The sequence below is a fragment of the Centruroides vittatus genome, unplaced genomic scaffold, assembly GCF_030686945.1.
Source record: "Centruroides vittatus isolate TY-2023 unplaced genomic scaffold, ASM3068694v2 scaffold_1015, whole genome shotgun sequence".
Classification (NCBI taxonomy): Eukaryota; Metazoa; Arthropoda; class Arachnida; order Scorpiones; family Buthidae; genus Centruroides; species Centruroides vittatus.
The window spans coordinates 5940469-5963851 of record NW_027122666.1 but is presented as its reverse complement, the minus strand read 5'-3'; the positions used below and the strand labels follow the sequence as shown (position 1 = coordinate 5963851).

Genomic DNA, 23383 nt, shown 5'->3' with positions numbered 1-23383 from the left:
CATTTAGCCCCTTTTTATATCTGATTGAACGGAAGCTGACTAATATATCAGGTAATGTGAAAGGTTAGAAGGTCAATCTGTGACTAATGATTGTTTTGGGTTAACGCGATGCAAATCGAACGTTTTGTCAAGTACTATTATCTCATAAGGAGTGCCATCACTCCTAACAAAGGGAAAAAGTTCAGATGAGTAATAATTGTTTAGGGTTAATTCAATCTCCAATCGACTCATCGATGTAGTCATTTAGTATTCAGACGTGTGTCATTTCTGACCTTTCTGACCTCGGGTAAAATAAGTACTTAATAATTGATTCTAATAATTAATAATCTCCCCAAGTCCTGGGATTTTCACATAATTAATTTGTTAAAATTTTACTAATTTCAAATTTACAATGTACAAAAATAATTATTATTGTGTATTATTGTTTAGTACTAAGCTATTATATTAATTTGCTAAATTGTACTAACTTCAGTTTTTATGTAATATCCCTTGTAACGAACTAAGGTTCATACAAAAAAAGAACTAAATTGAATTTGATTAAAGATTAAGTTGCTGGAAAAGTACATAAGATAATTTGAGTGTGTAATTTCTTTCATCCTTGCATTTTTGACTATTTCAATATAATTCGATGGTCCCCTCAATTTCGTTATACTAACATTTTACTATATATTCATTCCTTCATGTCACATACAATTAAAATATAAAATATACTCTATAAATAAAATTAACTACTGAATCACCTCAAATAAATTAAATAAAAAAAGTTAAAACACAGTAAGTGTTAAAATATAAGATATAATATAAATTTAGAATAATTTATATATATATATATATTATTCTAAATTTATATTATATCTATATTTTAACACTTATTGTGTTTTAACTTATTCCGTGTGATATATATCACATCACAGAAATTTCATATATTTTTGCTATCATATTTGATTCTTTTAAGATAAGAAATTTAAATACATTTCATCCATTTCATTTATTAAAAATAAATAAAATGGAATCATTTTTCAAATAAAAAATTTTAATGTTAAAATATCACATATTGCCGTTCAAATCCATATATAAAACACCAAAATTACATTAATAGATTTTAAAAATGGCTGTAAGTATATATTTTAAACAAATCACATCAATGTAATCTTTTAGAGATAATTTTAAATTACCTGATGGAAAACCACCTCCAAAGAACATGTTAAATAATTCTTCAGCAGATATATCACCTGCAAAATAAAATAAATTATTTCATAATTAATTTTTAACTACTTTATAAATACAATCTGATAAAACTAACTGATTTATCAATATATTTATACATATAACAGTAAATTATAATAGCTTGTCTATTTATTATAAAAATTTAATGTTAAATAAACCTGATTTCCACATCTGCCTCAATAAACAATAATTTAACTATTACAAATTTAAATATTTTATTAATTTAAAAGTTGAAAATAATCATCCACATAAGAAGTTAGAACTATGAATGACTAGTGGATTACCATCTATTAAAAGATTTATAAAGAATAAAAGTTCTAGAGACATTCTAGAGTTGCAATTCACAACCTTTTTGGTCTTATGGCACATTTAAACTATCATAGAAAGACTGCAGCACACTTATTAAATATTACTGGACCAATGAACAGATCAATTATGGAGATCTCTCTCTAATACTTTTCTGTAAAGTTTACTGAAACAAACTTCTGAAATTTATTTGATATCACAGAAACAGATTTTATTTTTTTACTGAAATTTGTCACTTTTAATATTTTTTTATTCCTCTCACAGTATACTAGTTGGGAACTACTATTCTAGATATTATTATAAACTTTTAAAGAACTTTATTAATTATTCAGAACTAATGTAAAAATAAAAGTGACTAATTATATTATTATATTATAATAAAAACGTGAAATTAATTTTGTAGAAAAAACAGTCAAAGATTAATAAAATTAATATCTACAAATTTTCATTTTAAGATACAGTAGAGCATCATTTATCCGAACGGTCAACCAAAACATCGGTTAACTGAAAGCCTTCCAGTCGAACTGTGTAGTGCTGAATCAAACATTTTTGATACTAGATTAACTTCTAAAGTATATATTTTTTTTGTTTTTATATTTTCCAATATATTTATTTTGTTTGTACAAAATAAAGAAATAATTTTTAGCGATACAATAGCCTCAATTATTATTATAAAAATTTTCATTAAGCTTAAAATCAACGAAAATTCAACACAAAGCGACACACAATGGAGAAAAATTTCAACATTGGATAGGTTAATATATTTTTTCGTACATAATCAGTTATCCGAACAACCCCGGTCCCCAAATGATTCAGATAAACGACGCTCTACTGTATATATTTCAGCATCTGAATAAATTACTGTTTTGGTTTTACGAAAGTATATCAGAGTTTATTCTTGAAATCTTTTAATTTAATCTGTGCTAATTATAGTCATAAATGTGACTATAATTAGCACAGATTAAATTAAAAGATCTGCAACATCTGAAAAGTAGATGCAATAATTATAATAAAGATTGACAATATTAAGTTAAATGACTTAATAATGTCAATCTTTATTATAATTATTGCATCTACTTTTCAGATGTTGCAATGTAACTAAGTACAGAAACTGAAGAGATCAGAAAATAAGCAACACCTTAGAAATGATGAAAAATTAATTATGACAAACATTAAAAACTATTTAACATTTTGGCATCAATATCCTAAATCAATATTTATAATGAATCAAAATTACAATTTTAAGTAATTCATTAAAATAATCAAGTTCCCAAAATAGAATAATTCCTTTTATTTTAAAAAACTATTATATTTGAAGTTTATTAATTTTATAATTACAATAATTTCTAACTACTTAATAGTTTACAATTTCTAAATAGCATTTGTTTATAAAATAGTAATATTTTTATAACAATTCATTTATTAAATTTTGATAAAGTAAATTTTAAATTAGTTTTAAAAAAGTAAATAATTAACAATAAGAGTTCATAAAATATTTTTTTTGCCATGAAATTGTGATTGTAAATGTAAAATATAGTTATGTCATTAGTTATAAGTGCAGATGTTGACAATTTTTATTTCTTATTGTTTTATGGTTTTTATAGACATCTAGCCATTTATTTATGGTGTTATAATGTAATAGTATACATAATTTTAGACATGGAGTAAATTGTATCATTGAAAGAGTTTTATAACATGTTTATATCTGACCAACAAGTACCTAACAGTATCACTGTATTTTAGGTGGGTCAGAATAAAGTTATGAGTATTCATCTAATAAATTAGCTTTATGAAAGTTCCAATGTATGATAACGCCTTATAATCATTCTATGATAATGAAGGATTTAGAATATATTTTAATTAATTAAATAAAAAAATTAAGTTAATATTTTTTATTAAAAAAATTAGAAGTTACAAAATATTAATAAATGCTTAGTTATTTATGTCATAATTCTATATTTATTATTATTATAAATAAATAAATGACACTAATATGAAATCATTAATTTAAATTATAACTATTTTCTCAAATGCCATTTAAAAAAAAAAAACATTTACACAGTCAAACCTGTTTTTATGCGCTCTTTTTATGTGCGATTTTTATTTGTGCGATTTTTTTAATGCGAATTTTTAATTTGTGCGGTATAGTTGGCGACTAGTCTCGTGTGATTCGTCATTTCTTACGTTGACTTATTATAGCTAAATAAACTTATTATAGCATAAATGCACTTATTATAGTAATATTATTGCATGAATATGCGAAAAATGAAATAATTTACTTTTTAAGTCAACAAAACACCAGCTGGACAAAAATATGTAAAACAGACGATAGACCAGACGATGCAGTCAAGTGCTGACATCTGTTGTCAATAAATTCTATTTCGTACGGTTTTGAGTTATTTTCTATGTGAGACTTTTTTTATGCGGTCCCTGTTGACCGCATAAAAAAAATATTTTTTAATTGTGTTGCGAAAACTATTATTTACAGCCATTCGTGAAGTTTCGTGAGATTTTTTTTATGCGTTTTTTTTAATGCGGTCCCTATCCCCGCATAAAAACAGGTTTGACTGTATATTTTAGAATTAAAGTGTCAAAACAGTAAAAATTACCTTCAAATCCTCTGGAATAATCATAATAGCCATCAGCACGATTAGCATAACTTTGACGTCTCTGTACTTCTTCACTGCCATACATATCATACTGCTTCCTTTTCTCTGGATCACTTAAAACTGCAAATGCATTTCCAATTGCTGAAAGAAAAGGTAAAATTAAAAAAGAAAATAAAAAAATAAAATAAAATTCAAAATAAACAAAGTAAAAAATAAATAAAATTTATACACATTTTAGCAATGTTGGAAAATTTAACTTAATTATAAAATAGAGTACTAATTAATCAAAGCCCATTTAACCAAGGTTCTGCAATATCCAAGATAAATTGTGAAAAGATTACGTTTTCAATAAAGACAAAAAAATGTACTGATAGTATATACAGTTCATTTCAGGAAAAAAAATCTTGGTCAAGCTATTCATAGTACTCAAAATAAAGCTTCAGAAATTTTTGAAAGATTTTATTCTGATAACTTCTCACAAAACAAATTTTAAAAAATTTTAAGAAATTTTAATTGTAGTTTCACATTTTCTTTAATAAATGTAGATTTAAACCATGCAATAAAAAAACTTTTTAAAATTTTATTTACAACTCTCATTCAATAAGTAGGTCTAACCTAAAAATATAGTAGATCATACATGTTAATGCATTCAAATCCAGTTTATTAAATAATTTACCAAACATTGTGTTATCCAAAGCATCCCAGTATACATTATTTTGAATAATTTAGACTGTTACATGAAATTTCTAGTATAGTGAAGGCTAAATGCTTGAAGATTCAAACTAATTCTGAGTTTTAAAAATTTACACACAGGTTAGAAAAAAAAAAAAACATTAGGATGTCAAAGCTATTATCTTTTATGCTAAATTATATAAATTAAGTCAAAGCTACTTAAAAATTGAGCACAGAAAGCAAGCAATTTCAGTTTTATATACCTTCCATTTGTAAAATAAAAACTTAAAAATTCCATATTAGAAAATAAAAGCACAAACAAATTTAGTCTGTTAAAAAAAGTAAACAAACTTGAAAAATTATAACCTTATTTGTATTTAATATTAATTTTGTTTTTAAAAATTTTAGTTACCATATATTTGTGAATGTAAACAAAATATTTCTATATTTTATAACTTTAAAAACTTTACAATTCTTAACTTCATTCTCTTATTGTTTAGCATTTATTATTACATAGTTGTCATGCTTTCTTGAACAAATAATTGCATCAAAAAAGTGATAGATACAGTTACCTTTCAATATACATTGCAGCTACATACAGGGTGATTCAAAAGTCACAGAAATTTTAAAAAATTAATAAATCACAAACTATTTACAGTAAGATGATGCAGTTTTCACAGAAATGCTTAGAAAGAAGTGGGATTTTTTTGTGTATAATAAAAATTTTAGTACCAATATAGTTACATTTCTTGCCATAGATGGAACTTGATAAGATTACATAATTTGTGTAGTTGTTACTAGAGCTTACACTAAGAACATTTTTATTTTTTTATTCTTATTTTAACAAATTTACAATGCTACAATGCCATCTGTGGCAAGAAATGTAACTATTTTGGTACTAAAATTTTTATTACACCTAAAAAAATCCTGCTTCTTTCTAAGCATTTTTGTGAAAACCACATCATCTTACTGTAAATAGTTTGTGAGTTATTAATATTTAAAAATTTCTGTGACTTTTGAATCACCCTGTATTTAATAAATAAAATATATGTAAAACAGTGATATAAGTATTAAAATTATTGATGATGATCATCATCATCTGTGTTATATATTTTTAAAACATATATAGCTTTTATTGCCATAACATGTCAAATTATTCATACATTGAATCTTTTAATCACCATATAGTATAACTGACTTTCTGTACAGTAGAATAATCATATAAAATTATTTTAAAATTTTAACATCTGTCTTGTTTTTTAAATTTTATCTGATATGTCATAATAATTTATTATAGTGTGTAGTTAAATATTATATTTCATGTTCTCTTAACCACTCAGCAGTGGGCGACAAATATATTTGTCAAAGGCAATCGTGTGGCAGTGGTGAGGGATGAATATAGTCACTAAATTCTTTTGGGGTTATCACCAAAAACTAGCCAAAAACTACCACCAAAAAAAAATTCACATAAAAAATGAATTATGTAACAATAAAAAAAAGACTTTTCTTTACTAGACATAACTGTTTACAAAATCTTTTTCCAAAACAGTAATGAGAAAAAACGCTTGAAAAAATACTTTAAAAATTTCCCACATTTCTTCTCCACAACTAAGTGGTAGCACCACATCTGAGTGTTCCACTGTTGAAAGGTTAATCATCATAAGTTCTTTAAACTGATCTTTAACGTAATTTAATAGTTTAAAAATATATAAATATATGTTGTTATATATCTAGTTTGATAATTTTTTGCAATAAAATATTTTTTGCATTCTGCACTCTGATAATTTTTTGCAAAATATTCAGAATGCAGCTTCAAATATGCAGATAATACATTATCTGTATGATGTCACAGACAAAATATTTTTTTAATGTTATATTCTAATTTTAACTTATGTATTAATTATTCTGTTCAAAATTTAAAATCTGAATATTAGACTTTAATAAACTGTGTAATGGCCAAAACTTTATTAATTCCTTTAAATCTAAAATATGTTTTCTTTCAGAATAAAGAGATTCAATTTCTGGTTAAAAGAAACTTATTATAATTGCAGTTATAATAAAAAAAATATATATAAATTTTGGTTAATGATACCTATGGTTCCAAAATGGCAGCTCGTCTCTGATTCCAGCAAGTAGAAGAAAGGAAACAGTGGGGACCTGCATTCTAACCTAAACTAACCTATTCTAATAATTTTGTTGGTAATAATTACGGTAATTTATTAGAATAGGTTAGGTTAGAATGTGCATCCCCACCGTTTCCTTTCGTCTATTTGCTGGAATCAGAGACGAGCCACCATTTTGGAACCATAGGTAACACTAACCTAAATTTCTTAATTAACCTGACTCCCAGCAGCAAAACTGACCCAACAAGTTTTATTCTTTCACATTCTAGTAACAAGTGTTTTTCTTCTAATCTTTTTTTATAATATAATAATACACAAATGATCATTAATTTTACAAATCTCCTTTCTAATAATATTTGTGGCAAAACTTCTCAGCTACAACAGAAGTAAGTTTAAAAACTAAAATATCATACTATTTTAATTTCTTGTTTAGCCCAAAAGTCCCACTCAGGCCAAATGAAGATAGCAAGTGAAGTAAAAAAACTTGGAAGATGGGGGAGGGGGAAATCACATTCCTAATACTGTAAACTATTTTGGTTAATTTTATTTTTGCATATCTATAACACTTTTTTTTAAAATCACAATAAGGATATAGACAAATAAAATACAAATTTTAAGAGATTACCTTTAAAAGCTTCAGCTGCACCAGGAGTTTTATTTTTATCTGGATGAAACTGCAAAGCTAATTTTCTATACTGTTTTTTTAATTCCGATTCACCAGCATCTTTACTTATGCCCAAAATTTCATAATAATCTTTACATTGCTTTATCCTATTAAAATAAACATGCAATTACTTTAAGAACAAATTCAACAAATTTTATTAAAAACATCTTTAAAAGTTTTTAAAACTCTAAATATAACTTAATTGTCAAAAATTAATCCAGTCATAATTCATAGAATATGAATTATGACTGGATTAATTATATGATTCTAAGGTTATAGATTCTGAATTACAGATAAATATGTATTTGTTGGAATATTTAACAATTAAAAAGCTGAATAAATTTAATCAATTTAAATGATATTTAGAATTTCAATTATTTAAGCTACTCAATCATGACTTAAAAAATAAATGCTGAAATTCATGAATTTTTTGAAATATTAAAAAATATGTTTGTATTATGTTCTTATTAAAACTTAAATAGTAACAATACAGTGTAATTACCTAAAATTTGTAATTACCATTGTCACAAGGCAAATATTAGTTTGTATATCATTTTGAAAAACAATGTAATTTTTCTATAAGAATTATTTTAGATTTCATGATAATTAGAATTAACAATTTTTTATGACTATTTATTAATTTTTTTAAATAATCAGCTAAAATTGTAAAAAATATTTTGCCTTTATTATAGTACAGTGGAACCTCGCTTAACGAGCATAATTCGTTCCATAGTCTCACTCGTTAAGCAAAACAAGTTTTCCCATAGAAATTAATGTAAAATACGATAATGCGTTCCATGCCAAAAAAATACTCAAATGTTTTATGTATAACATCTATTCAAAACAAAAAAAAAAAAAAAAAAAAAAAAAAAAAAATTGTGCAATATACACTGTTAAGGAGCATGAATCATCATCATCATCATCATTTCTTCTAGCGCAGAATGAACCACCCTGGAATGATAATTCAATTTGCAGAAACAAAAAAAAAACTCACAGCTAATATGTTTGATAAACACTTCAAATAATATGCCAAATTCTTGGGTTATGTAAAGGCTATAATTAAATATTAGAAATTAATTAATTTGACTAGAGGTAGGCAGTTATGTTTCCATTTCGTATTAAATTTAATAATTATAAATAGTTAATTTTTAATTCAGACATTTCTAAAGTTTAATTTTGAAATGGTCATTAAATTTAATGACCCAAGAATTTGGCATATCGTTTGGAGTGTTTATTATATAATGTACTATGGTTGTTGATGTTTATAAATAATATGTGTGAACACAAGTTTGGAAAAATATGTGATCACAAGTAACACTAAGATGCTAGCGGAACGAGTGCTAAACACAGACTGATGGAACATGCCGCATGCTCACAATTCGGAACTTCCCCTTTCCTCGTCACTCATTATGTGAAACATCGCTCATTAAGCGAGGAAAATTTTTACAATTTATTTTGCTCATTATGCGAAATACTCGTGCGAGGTGCTCATTAAGCGAGGTTCCACTGTAGTAAAATCTTTCAAATTACTAATCCTCATAATGTTGAAAACAATCATAATTTGAATGCTGAATGTTATATTTTACTGGAATGTGAAGATTATAATAACATAGCTAGATAGTTTTTAAACTAGTCTGTTAATTTATATTTATTTAGAAAATTTTAAGACTAATTTATAATTAAAAACTTATTGAAAGCACTCTCATAATTTTTTTCTGACAATTTTATAATAAATATTGTATAAATATCATCTTCAGTATCATAAAACTAATATATGAAAAATATTTATTCTTAATTTCTGTTTTAATATTCAAATAAATAATATAAAAATATTTTTATATCTGTAGCAAGATTTCTCAAAATAATTGATATAAAACTTTGCAGATTTATACCAACTATTTTTCATCAAATCTGGCTTAATTTCCTGAAATATTATAATAAGTTTACTAAAATTTGTAACAAATTAATTTTATAGAAGAAAGGTAGAGAAAGAGAAAATGAGATACTTAAATACAATGCTGTGTGTACTGTGTAGGAGACAAAATGACAATTTTGACACCACCTCATACCTTACAGTTAGGTCTTATGAGAACAGAAGCTACTAAATATATTAGTCTTTACAATACAATAATAAGTTTATTGTCACATTATTTTCACTTATGTTGACAGACACAAGTGTCGGACATTTTCTTTTGCTTGAACAGTTACCAATTTGAACTGCCTCAACATAATAAGGCCATGTTCACACTGCTGATAATAACCACAGATCCTAAACAATAATGACTGTTTTTCATCATATTTTTTTCATTGTCAAAACATTCATATTCTTCATTAACTTTCATGTTAGAGCATGTGCAAATTACATTAGTCTCAGCATTATTCCATGAATTTCTGCACTTTTAGACTGTATTCATTTGTTTTAAAAATAAATATGTAGAGTCATGGGAATCTGCAGAAAATTTTCCAGGGGGCAAAGTTTGGAGACAATTACATCAATAAATTTTATTTAATTATTTACTTTTTTCAGTTTTTCACAAGTAGATTATATAATATAGAATTGCATCAACATAAAATGACAGACAAAGCATCCCATAGTTGAGGATGTAAGGTTGCATATCTCAATCACTTTTATAATTATAATAGATAAATACAACACTTACTTGAGCCTGTGACCGGTGTGAAATTTTATAATTATAATTTGTGAAATTTTTTACTTGATTCCAGAGAAGAACAAGTGTCCCATTTGTCCCCTTCTGTAATGCCTATGTGCAGAGTAAAATTCTTTGATACTGACAGCTGAATTTATTAAGCCAAGGTCTTTCTCCGACACATAAGATTATCCATTCCTTCATCTTGTTCGAAGAAAATTGCGAGAAGTTCTTGTTGATTGGCCAAAACCATTACAACAATGATAAATGTCGAATCTTTAATAACTTATATTAGTTGCCTTAGTCATTTGTTGTTCAAAACAAATGACTAAGACGACTAATATACAATGATAACAACTAGCGCAAACATTTTAAAGACAAAATAAAGCAATAAAAATATTGGTTTTTGTTATTTCCAGCAATGTGAATGCAACCTAAGTCTATAACCTAACAAGTGCTGTAGGTAACTATAAATCTATAATATTTACTAACAAAGTACTGCTCATATAAAAGAACAATTTGCACCATAACAACAAAAGGACAATACCCAGTTTATGGAAATTGAGAGGGAATGGTCACCAACATGCAGCCTACCGGTAGGTGCACATTTGAATTGCTACCAGAAAATGTCGCTTCAAGTCTGATGAAAAACCATGGGAGGTCATTTTGTGATCTGATAGTATTCATGATTTTGTTAGTTAAATAATTTTATTCACAAAATTGTTTGAATAGCAGCAAGTGAAAAACCCTTTTAAAGAACTTAAATGCATAGAAATTCTTTCTCAACAAGCAATAAACTCTGTTTTATATCATAAAACACTAAGGATTATAAACTTCAACGAGTAAATTTATTATTTCATTATTTCATGTGTTTTTTAAGATTATGTCTAATCACAATGCTTTTCAATCTTAATAACAATGTTTGTTTGTTATTAAGATTGAAAAACATTTAATCAAATAATAAAATGCCTCCTTGTCTCCTTGTGTATCAGAGTCTTCTTAATTTGTAAAAACTACTTAGTTGTCTTTGTTTATAATTTTAATATTAATTAACAACAAATTACACTATGCAAATTTTTGCATAGTGTAATGCACTTGATATGTTAGTTAAATAAGATAAAATATAATTAAATATTACAATAGAAATTGAATTTCAAAAAATAGTTATAATTATTTTTTGAAATTCTTTAAAAAATAATTATAATTATTTTTTGAAATTCCTTATAATTATTCATTATTTTTGTTTTAATAATTTATATAAAATATATATTTTTTATTTGCATTTAAAAATGTTAATAAGTTTGCTGTTGTTTTAGCAAATAAATCTTACAGACAATTTATTTTAGATAACATATACAGCATCTCAATGTACTTGTAGTACCAAATGATCTGCTAAAGACTAACAATCAGATACAAATCAATAAGTTAGAGCTAATTGATTATTAATTAGCAAGCAAATTAAGATAAATTATTGTAGTTTTGCTATATTCAAATTTAGTTCAAAATAAAATATGAATATCCAAACAAAGATATTGTTACTTTTCAATGCAGTATGTTTAGATTATAAGTTCATACTACATAAGATTTCAATTGAAATTTTTCACACTTATTGCTTATCATACGTAGCTAGTAAATATAGAATATTTTTTAATTGTAATAAAATTTGAATTAACTAGTTTTAGATATTATAATTAAATAACTTATTTTTATTGTTTCTTAATTTCTTGTTTTTTTTTTATAAACAAACAGTAAAAATTATAAATAGTAATACTCTTAAGAAATGATAAATAGCTAATTTAAAAATTAACAAAATTTAACTTTGCAAAGTCCATCTATTTTCATTCCACGATCTGAAATTTTATGCAATTCATAATTTGCTTGGCTTGTTCCAAAATATTATTTACTCTCTGACTGATATGATGACTGAAACAATTGATTTTTTTCATCAAACTCTTAGTACATGCTTAGTACAAACTGAACAATTTAAAAGAATTACAATGTTCTGTCAGTTCTTTTAATTTTCACTCTCAACCAGAAAATTTGAAATTAAATTATGATCTACCTTTTAACAGCATCTATTTGCTCTTTTGTACATTCTGATTTCTGACTGCTTCCATCTTCATTTGCTGAAGTTGAAACACCTGATTTTCTTCTTCGAAAAGAGGGGCTACTATGTTTATTTTCAGTCGGCTTTTCTTCTTCTTCATTTCGTTGATAATTTGCTGTTCCATTTAATTTTTGTAGAAGTTCAATTAAATCTAAAATAATAAAATTAATTTTAATGAAGAAATAATCAACAGGGTACAGCAACATTGTTTATTCTAAATTATTATTGTTTTTACTATATTCAATAATCAGACAAATAATTTAAATGCATATAAAAACAATAAAATGATTTCTCTAAAAGTTCTAGAATTTATTAAATCCAACTGCCATTCAAAACAGTTTAAGGTGAGGATAAATTCAATTTATTTTATAAAAATACATTAATTTTATAAAAGAGCATGCATGGGAATGTGTAATTTATATAAAATAAGTATATTAACCTTAATATAAGTTAAAAATTAATAATTAGAAAGTAAAGCAACAATATTAGATGGAATGTCAGGAGTATTAAAAGTAGAAGTAGGAGAATGCCAGAAGAATTAAAAATGGGTATAAACTAATTTAAATTTTGTGTTACTACAGAATAACTAAATAGTGTCATGTAAATCCTTAATTTCTCTCATAGTTTTGCCATGTCCACAGTTCAGAAATATACTGCATTTTCTTCATTCTAATGTGCCATCAAGTCTAACATGCACCTGATTTGAGATACCAATACCTGAAAAAAGTAAACTTGAAAATTCAATGTGCACACATCAAAAACATGGCTACAAAACTTTAATGCACTCAAATAGCAAGAAATGCATTTTTGAAAACCATTTTATTTTTATATTTACAGTGCTCACGATGTCCACATTTACAAATATATTCATTTATGACTCCATTATCAGGTAAAGAGGATCCGTGAACCAAGACAATCACAGTTAAAATTACCAGATATGTAAAATATAGTATCACATTGAAATAAATATCTGTATACATGTTCTTCAGCATGGTGCATAACTGCCTGGTTGAACATAGCTTATAGGAGATTTCTCTGCATGCAAGAATAAATTGCTAATTATAAATAAATCCAATCTTTACAGAATAACAAAGGTTACATAGTGAGGTAACATGTAGACATGTTTGAAATATTTTAATATTAGTCTTTAACCAAAGACAGAATCAAATCTAAGTGTGTGTGTATGTATCTACACAGAATACACTAAGAAAATGAAATCTATTTCTAATTCATTAAAGTACTAATGTTTTACATTGAGAAATTGTATAAGTTACATTAATAAATTTCATGTAAATAAATTTATTTGCTTCTTTATTTTTCCTATAAAATATAAATAAAACAATAAAATAAACTCAAATTAAAACAGAAAACATATCTGAAAATTTCATTAAATAGTACCAACAACATCTCAAAACTTATGAATATACTTCTTATTTAAAGCAACAAAAATGTTTCTGAAAGAAGTATTTTCAGTTTCCTTAAATAAGTATCTTATTCATAAGTTTCAAGATAAAAAGAAAATAGTTTGGTCAAACTTACAATTAATAATAAAGTACAGTAATTTCTTGCAAATAATCTACAAGTTGTGTTTAAAAGTCAATTTGAAAACAAGTGTATTACACATTATGCAAAGTCCAAGTTATCTGCCAATTTTCAGTTGCAATTGTAAACTCATCCAATAAATGATCTTGGTAAGTTTATCTTTAAGAAAAGCATAAAAAAGTCTTTACACATCATGCATTCATCTGCCATGGCAATTTTTCCAGAAACTACCACATGCTAGGGATTAAACTGATTAAATCAGTTAAAATTTAGTTACCAGTAATTAGTCATTCATCACACATGCCAATAATTTTTGCAGGACAATGTGTGCATTTACTTGCATTTGATATTTCATTTGTGATTAAATGAAATAAAATTAGAAATGTATTAATAAATCTAATTTTCTTTATTTTGATCTTTAAAGTCACACCTCATCGTATATGAGAGATCATCTTATAGTGAGTAAATCCAGTATTTAATTGTTCTCTTTCTGCACAGAACATTTGTAAAGTTGAACCTATTTATACATTCCCAAAATGTATTGTACGTTTTGCAATTATACATTAATATTTTCTTCACGGTACTTTCTCCATTATAAAATACTTCACTAATAAATTTTTCATTTATATGATATAAGTATACTTTTGTGCCTATATATTGTTTTTTTGGTAGCCTACAGCACTTTTTTTCTCACTTATGTGTTACTCACTTTGAATGGAAAAACAAAACAAAGTGATATATGTATTGATGTCAGTTTAGTCACACCGACAGTAAATCACCAGCAAATGAAAAAGTAGAGTGAATAATTTGTAACACAATACCATTTTCAACTAATTTTCCCATTTAGCAAATTGCTTTGCCAGCCCAAAAATGCTGAAAATTTTCACTTTCCATATTTTGTAGTGTGGATCAATTTTACTAAGCAAATCGCTTTCCAGTTTCCCATTCTTTTTCAATATTCACTATCTGTGTGAACGAACCTTTAGAATGACTCTTCATTCTTTCATGAGATTGGACTTTTGACAGAAGGAGACAACTGATATCACACATTGTACTAGTATGTGACAAGTTCATTGAGAAAAACAACAAACCAATCAATTTTTTTAAAAGACATGAGTTAATTTCACTAATTTAACTTTTTTTTTTATATGTTGTTCAAACATATTATACATAGTAAACTGAAACTTCTTTGTTAAAAATTACACACACAAATTCACTTGTATTAATTTGTCATATTGTATTTTTGAATAGCTTTCAGAGAATATAGTTGTCACAAAAGTAGTTTAACTTGTAAATTTTTCTCAGATCCCTTGAAAAATGTATAAATGGGATTCAACTGTATATTATTAAACTGTATTTAAAAACTTTTTCTGAATTGTTTTTATAACATAGATACAGAAGTTTTATCATTTTGTAAACATATTTTTCTTTATTTTTTTATACTTTTTCATAGATAAAAATATTAGCATTCAAATACAGTCAAACCTGTTTTTATCATAAATTCTAAAAATTCATAAAAATATGATCTTCCTAAAAAAATTGACTATTACTGCTATAAATTTTGCATATTTAGACATTAAAAAAAGTGTGTGTATATGTAAAGGACTTAATAAACACACTAAGCCATGAAGGATGCTTCATACATATACACAATTCAGTTAGCAATCAAAAACTCAGATTTTGAACAATGCAATATAATCAGACATTATTACCCAATCATTACAAATTGTTTCATGCTTCAAACACTCATCTCTTCCATGCCAGAAACTTTAAAACATTTAGAAATAACTTGGCTTTTATAAAAGCTTGAAGCTCATCCGAGACTTATTCAAGATGTAGTTATCTGTGGAATTTAAGTTGTAAGATGCTAAGACAAAAACTCAGACATGTCATGGTACCTAAACCATAAATCATGATATCTCAAACCTTCTCTATTTATCAGTGAGAAATAATAATGTCTTACACTTGCTGGAACCACCAGATTACTGAACAAACAAGCAAAACTGATACTTTGCTATCTATGGTCTTATAGTTAAAGCAATGGCAACCAGCATGAAAATTAAGGCACCCACATTAAATGTTTAGAAAGCACAGGTCACATAATCATGTGTTCCATCAAACAATAGTTGTATTGTGAACTGCCATGTCCCATATATATTTTTTTCTATTTAAAGAAAGTCTCATGTCATGGAAAATTTTTAAACAATTATCAATATAGTTTCATGCCCTAGCATTCTGCAGAGGATGCCCTTATTAAATTGTGTGATACTCTACAGCAAGGAATGAAGGAGATTTTATGTTTCTGTTAATGTTTCTAGATATCAATGGTGCATTTAACAAGATGTGATGGCCTTCAATTTTAATTCTTATCAGAGATACCAAAGCACCACTAAATATTTTCTACTTGCTCAAGAATTTCTTAAAAGACAGAACAACTGAGCTTAAATTGGGCTTTGTTAAAAAACTTGTTCACTAAATAAAAGCTGTCCTGAAAACTTAGTATCTAGATAACTGTCCTTTTTGTGCCCTCTGAGCAGTAAAGGGCCTCAAACCACAAAAAAAAGTATCTGGATCCCTATTCTGGAATGTTATTATAAATGACTTGCTAATTAAATTATCCAACTGTTTCTGTTCATTGGTTATAAAATCAGCTACATCATTAAAAAATAATTATTAATAATTAGCTAAATTTTCTTAAAACCCAGAAATTTTTAGTTCTCACCAAAACATTCAATGTAAAAATTGGATAGATGGCAACACTTGGAATGGACAAAGCGTTGTATCAATAAGGAATGCTAAGTTGAATCAGAGTAGAGGTAGAAATATGATGGACAAAATATGTAATTTGTTTTATTGTGAGATGGTTGTAACGTGGGGTATGCCTATATTAGGTTTTTATAATTGTAAAATAGGATAAAAACCATATAGGAGAATTTATGAGGGTTTGTAAAGAGTTGTTCTCTTATATGCAAGAATGGCATACAAGAAAACAACTCTTGTTTTAACGAACTAGTAAAATTGACAAAATAAACTGTTTCATAAATGTGACAAAAGTGTAGTTCAAGCAATTATTTCTGAATGTGTTATTTGGCAGTTGCAAAAAACAAACTCATCATAAATTTCACAGATCACTCAAGTTGAGAAAAAGTGTTTCATTTTCTACTAGCCTTTTTGAAGATACTCACAGAACCACTTTGATAAACTTATTGCTGATACAATCTCAGTATACTGTTTGCTCTGATGTCATGACAATACAAACTACTTATCAAATGTGGAGTAGGGGACACTAAATTTCAGTTCAATTAGCAGGAAAGATTTCTTATTGCAATATGGAAAGTCAACAGCCATATTTATCCTCATTTTTTGAAACTTGCAAAATGTGTAAGACAGACAAATGTAAAACATAGAACAATAACATTCAAATAATAGTTGTTCTATGCTTTATGTTAAATTTGGTAGTATCATTATCATAATTAGATCTAATGCCTAGACAAATACTCTTAGAAAATACTTTTTCAAATAGATTGACTCCTTGAAATTAATTAGCATTGGTGTCTTATTGATATAAAATGCAGTCAGCAACAAAATGATTTTTAGCATTGATGTTAAAGTTCAACTAAAAATAAACAAAGTATATAATTAGAATTTATTCATTCTGTATTTATTAGAACTATGTATCAAAATATTTTGAGGAACTAATAATTTTTATTAACAATTTTCCCAATTTAATAGAATCTACTTATTGTAATCACAAATACTGTTATCAATTGTTTGTTATTAGAATTAGCCTGTCCTAAAGCCTGTTAGCTTACAAAATTCCCTTAAGTCTGTAATTAATGTAATTAGATTTCAGTTATAATTATAGTTATCATATCTTCAGTTCATTATCAAATAAACATATTTTTAAGCTGTCTTGCTGTACTATCAGCCTTAACACGTAGATGATATCATTCTATCATTATCAGTTATTGTTATCAGCTTTAACCAGCATTTTAAATGTTAATCATTTTAATCATTATTTGCACACATACAATAGTTTAAATTGCTGGTATTTTGTATGCTGGATAAATTACTAGTAATTTATTTATTTTTTTTAAATTATTCATTAATGTCATTAATGGTAAGTAATAAATCTTCATGTTTACTTTCTCAACTGTTATATATAACAGAGGAAAAAAATGACAATTGGACAAAAAATGACCCCCCAAGGATTTTACATTTTTGGATTTAGAACACCTTGAAATGTAGAAAAATGCAAAAAAAAAAAATTCAGAGTAATTTGTGTGTGTGTTTGTGTAGGGCACAATTTTGTTTACTGTGTTTGAAGCTTAATAACTCCTGTGCTTTTGTCGAAAATTTCTAAAATTTTGAGGGAGGTTTGTTTATTAGGGGGATTGATGCTATTAAATTTTGATGGTTAAAGTTCAAGGAACAAAGAAATAATGGGGATCATATGTATCTCCAGTAGGGTATGACTTGATGATTTTACTAGTTATTAGCATTTACAATTTTTTGTAAAACCCATAAAACCCATCCTTACCCTCAAAATTAAGCCTTTTGCCATTTTATAATAATTAAAAATAGAAAGTTTTTTTTAATATAATATGATAACAGATGGTGTTAAAAATTTTAAATGTTGCTGGGAAAGTTGAGCAACTCATTGCTGGTTTATTTAAATATGTCCTTTTAATGTCAGTCAATAAAACCAGAATTTCCATTAATTTTATTGTTTAATGTTATCTGTTGGTTATCATCAGTATAGAGGAATCCAAAAATAATTTATAATAAGCAGATTCTACTGTATCCATTTCTAATTTATTTTATTCAATTTAAATAATTTCCCAACCAACTTAAAAATTTAAATAAAATCACTATCAACTGAAAAATAATGAGCAATCGTCAACAAAATAATTTTTAGCATTGATGATCAAATTTGACTAAAAAAAAAAGAAAAAATATTAACAGTGTGTAATAAGAATTTATTTATTCTATATTTATTAGAACTCATCTTGAACAAACATTGTGACCATGTCACAATGCTAAGCTGTAGTTATTTATCATAATTTAAAAAATCATTTGACTTCTCATCCACACCAGAAATTTGTATATAGTTAATCAGTGCATCCAGCCCTTAAGTTTTTCATATCTAGTCTCAATTTCCATCCATCAACTCCGTTCTCGAGATTAAGGAAGGATGGACAAAGACTGTTGACAGTAAAAATCTGTAGATTTGCAATTTGAAAATTGCAATCCACTAATAAATCAAGTGTGGGCAACCTATGGCATTCTGTGACTTTCTATGTACTATCAAAATCCTTAAACATATTTGTCATAAGTAATTTATAATAAGTTCATGGTATGCATTGAACATTGCTATAGCAATAAATTTGAAAAGTTTTCCATGGTATTCATATCTCTTTTACAAATCAGTAGACTTGGCAATGTACAAGCTGCCAACTATAGTTAACAAGTTCTAATGAAATAGTTTAAATATCCAAGGTTACCCAAATATTGAAAAACTGCAACCTTAAAGTTCTGACTAAAAGTAAGAAAATATTTTTTCCTAAAGTTTTTCTCTGCAATTTTTAAATAAAAAATATATAATTTTATTATTTATATTTACATTACATTACATATAATTGGATTTTATATAGAATTTACATAAAATCCAATATTTTCAGTGTTTCAATCTAAACAATGTCTTGTGACCTTTTATTGTAGAAAATTTATCCATTATTATATAAAATTGAAATATAAATTTTATAAAATTTTGTAATAGAAATTATGATTAATCAATATTAAATGAGTATGTTTGATCTTTATTATTTATTCCAACTTGTTGCAACTACAGAATAGCATATTCTGCAATTGGTATTCAATTTTAGATTTTCAGGAAAAGACAATGTTGATAGATTATATTATATTAATTTTATAATAAACCAAACTGCTTGATCCAAAAGTTCAGAGACTTGGCATATAGTTCCTTGCTTTCAATAGTTTAAAACACCAAACTAATCCCCTTGGGCAATGATAACTTTTTGCAAAGTTTGTATGATTTCTGGAAACATTGCTGTAATACATCTTTTTCAACCACCTGTAATACCACCTACAAAGTTACTTTTATCTCATTTTATGACTCAACATGATATCAAAACAATCTCAGGTTGTTTATGACAGATGGACTCAGCCAAATATCCAGATATGTGGAGTTTGCATTAAGTCCTTCTGTCATAAAATAGAAGAGGTTTTTGACTATAAAAAACATAATTTTAACCTGAGTAAATAAAAGAAAAATTAAGATTCTACTTGTTGTGGATGAATAAGTAAAACTGTCTCTAGGTTTAACAGTCACTACATAACATGACAAATGCAGTTGGGAACAAGTTCAAACCATTTCAAAGATACCAAGGTCACGTGACAAGAGACAATATCTTTGTTGAAATTAAGTAAGGATAGAATTGAGTACTTTTAAAAATTGAAAACTTTCAAGATTTGAATGAGTTCTCAAGAAAATTGTAGTAAGCAAGCAGAAAATGTAATTTGTGAAAACAATGAGAATAAATAACACAAAGCCAATTTTTCTTGTATGTTGAAGCCAAATGACTGCTGGATTAATTTGGCTTAATAAAACTATTGGGATTATGGATGTTTATATTTTCCTTGTATGGACTACAAAGTAGTTAGTAACAAACTAATAGAGTATTCAAGAGCAAGTTGATTAACATTGTTGACAATTACAGAGAATGAAGTTAACAATTAATCAGAGTTTTAAAAGTTCTTGAAATTAGATGGTTTAATGCAGAAGGACAACACATCACTTGAGCAATCTGCCAAGAAGGGAATACTTATCAGAAGACCTTCTATTGTGAAACTGGCCTCTATTTAGGTCCCTATATAAAGAAAATCCAGAAAATTCCATCTAGCCATGTTCAGTAGTTAAAATTCCTCAATAAGTCAGATCACATAACAACATGGTCTCTATATATTGTAATGCAATTAGAACTTTTGATGGCTGGTTAGTTCTTGGTTTCCAAATTGGTTTGTTCATTATAATAGCTCAAAAATCACATACACTCAAACCTGTTTTTGTGCGGTCTATTTTTGTGTGATTTGTTTTGTGTGATTTTTTGTGTGGGGTATATGAATTTCAATCAAATTGGTATACTGCACAAAAATAATTGCACAAAACACATTGCACGTATAAAAAATCGCACAAAAAAAGACCGCACAAAAACAGATTTGAGTGTATACAAATGCTTAGTAGTCAAATACCTAGTACAAGTTGTATGGAACAAGATAGAGAAAAGTACTTCCATCTTTTTGCCAGAATCACTTCGAATTAATTTAGATTAACCTATTAATAAAACGTTTCTTACATATGTAATAAAAGCAATTTTACTGTAAAATTAAAGTAACTGTATAATGTTTATCTGGTAAAGTTTACAGATTTAAAAAAAAAATGAAATATCAAAACCTGTCCAAAACAGAAACCTGCAAAAAATTAATAACTTTCAATACTGCACAATTCCAATTTCCACAGATTTTACTATATTACTTAAATTTTCTTTTAAATTAACAAGTTGGTCAATTAAATATCATTTAGTTTTCTATCAAATTTATTAGATTTCATCTCCAGGTTTCTTATATTAAGTTTTACATATAGTTTATAATGTTTTAATTCTATGTATAATGAACATTGAAACAAAATCATATAAATTTCATTTTCAAATATAGAAAACATATCTAAAAAAATATTTGAGTTAAATTTTTGAATATAAATTAAAATATATTTTCTTTTTCTCACACACTAGAACCCACTAAATGCAAAAATGGCTACAATTTATATGCAAGTCTGTTTCATTTAGCATATGATAAACAGTAGGCACAAATAATGTCAGAAAAGATCATAAATAATCTGAACTAGAAACGACATTGTAAATCAAACAGAAAATAATTTTGTGTAAGAATGTAAAACCATTAAACCAAGGAAGGCAGAATACAACAAAATCAGATGATTTAAATAATGTAAACATTCATTGAAGCCATGTTAAAATGTTTACATTTAATAGCAAAATCAGGCATATTAATCTTTTCTTGGATGTAACTTTAGCATTGGAAAGCATTTTCAAATGTCCTTCCTCAATTAAAAAATCATTTGCGTAATCAAGTAGGCTAAATTCAACCAGGTACAATTTAAATGGTAAAAAAAAGTTAAACTGAGCGAAGCGTAGATATAACCTTTTAATTATTCCGTTTAAATGAAGAATGAATAAGTGAATATTTGTTAAATTTTCAATTTATTAAACGTTATATCGAGTAATACTGACTTGGTATAAATGAATCATCGAATATTAAGGAAATTATTCAAAAATTATAATATATTAATTATAACCTTTAGCTCTGCTCGATGGATATAGTTTCTCCGCTTTATATAAATACTTAAGAGCTTTGTCGTGTTTTCCTTCATTTATAAACTTCTGAGCTAAATCGATACATCTCTCACTTTCATCCTTATTACCATCCATCTTATTTCTCAAACTTCCCGACCACAATTCTTTGCGCCACGATCTGTTACACGTGACCTCTTCGAATTGGTTTGAAAATTTTATTTAATATTATTATAATTTCGTCAGATTTTCTAAATTGTTTACGATTAAATAATATTTTTTATTTCGTTTAAAATATTTTAAAAGTTTTCTAATGTAATTTTAATTTATAGTAACGAAACTTATGTAATTTGTCGAGTGATTAAATACCGAATTACATCATTAGAAACGTTCGAAAATAAAATGGTTTCAACAAAATAAACTAAAATAAAATACTATTGAAAATGTATACATTGTTAATTTATTTCAAATATTTATCGAAAATTAAAATTAAACTTAAGTGATAAAAAATATTGGACTTAATTTTATATACAACTAGCGAGGTGTGCCCAGCGTTGCTCTGGTTTTGGGGGTTTTTTTTAAACTCTTTCCTCCTTGTGGGCACTAAGAGGTCCTTTTTTTAGCGAGCCCATTATGGGTTCGGTCAGGCCCACAATGAGAAGGCCGGGTGGTAAGAGACGGGGCTCGACATATGCACGGGAACCACAAAAATTCCTTGAAATTTTCGCCCGTACGGATTCAATCCCGGGTCCACCCCCTTCCCCCCTGCCAGCAGTACGTTGCTACCTTGACCGCTCGACCATCCGACCAAAGGTTTTTGAGGGGGTGTAAACTTGAAAGAGTGTGATAAAAAACAATGATTAGTAACTAAAATGTGAATGTTTATTGACTTGAGTATTTATCAGTGGCGTGCTGTCATTGGAAGCAATGGAAGCGCTGCTTCCACCTTCCAATGACCTTCCCTTATATTTTATAAAATGTAAATTTTCATATTTTAACGTACTTTGAATTAATTAAAACTAATAATTTATTATAACTGCATCATGTACCTTTTACAAATTTCTATACTACATGTGAAAAAAACGATAACATTGCTAT

The 23383-nt window shown here is 26.5% G+C and overlaps 1 protein-coding gene across 1 annotated transcript; it reads right to left on the bottom strand.

The window, feature by feature from the left end:
* Positions 1 to 1175: 1175 nt before the first annotated feature.
* On the bottom strand, positions 1176 to 22470 carry LOC136986392 (dnaJ homolog subfamily B member 14; the record flags this gene model as incomplete). The annotated part of the gene is given in 5 exon segments (XM_067283917.1): positions 1176 to 1232; positions 4143 to 4283; positions 7563 to 7708; positions 12312 to 12507; positions 22291 to 22470. Coding segments are annotated over 5 exon segments (673 nt in total), but the record flags the coding sequence as incomplete, so codon positions are not given.
* Between the last annotated feature and the right edge of the window lie 913 nt (positions 22471 to 23383).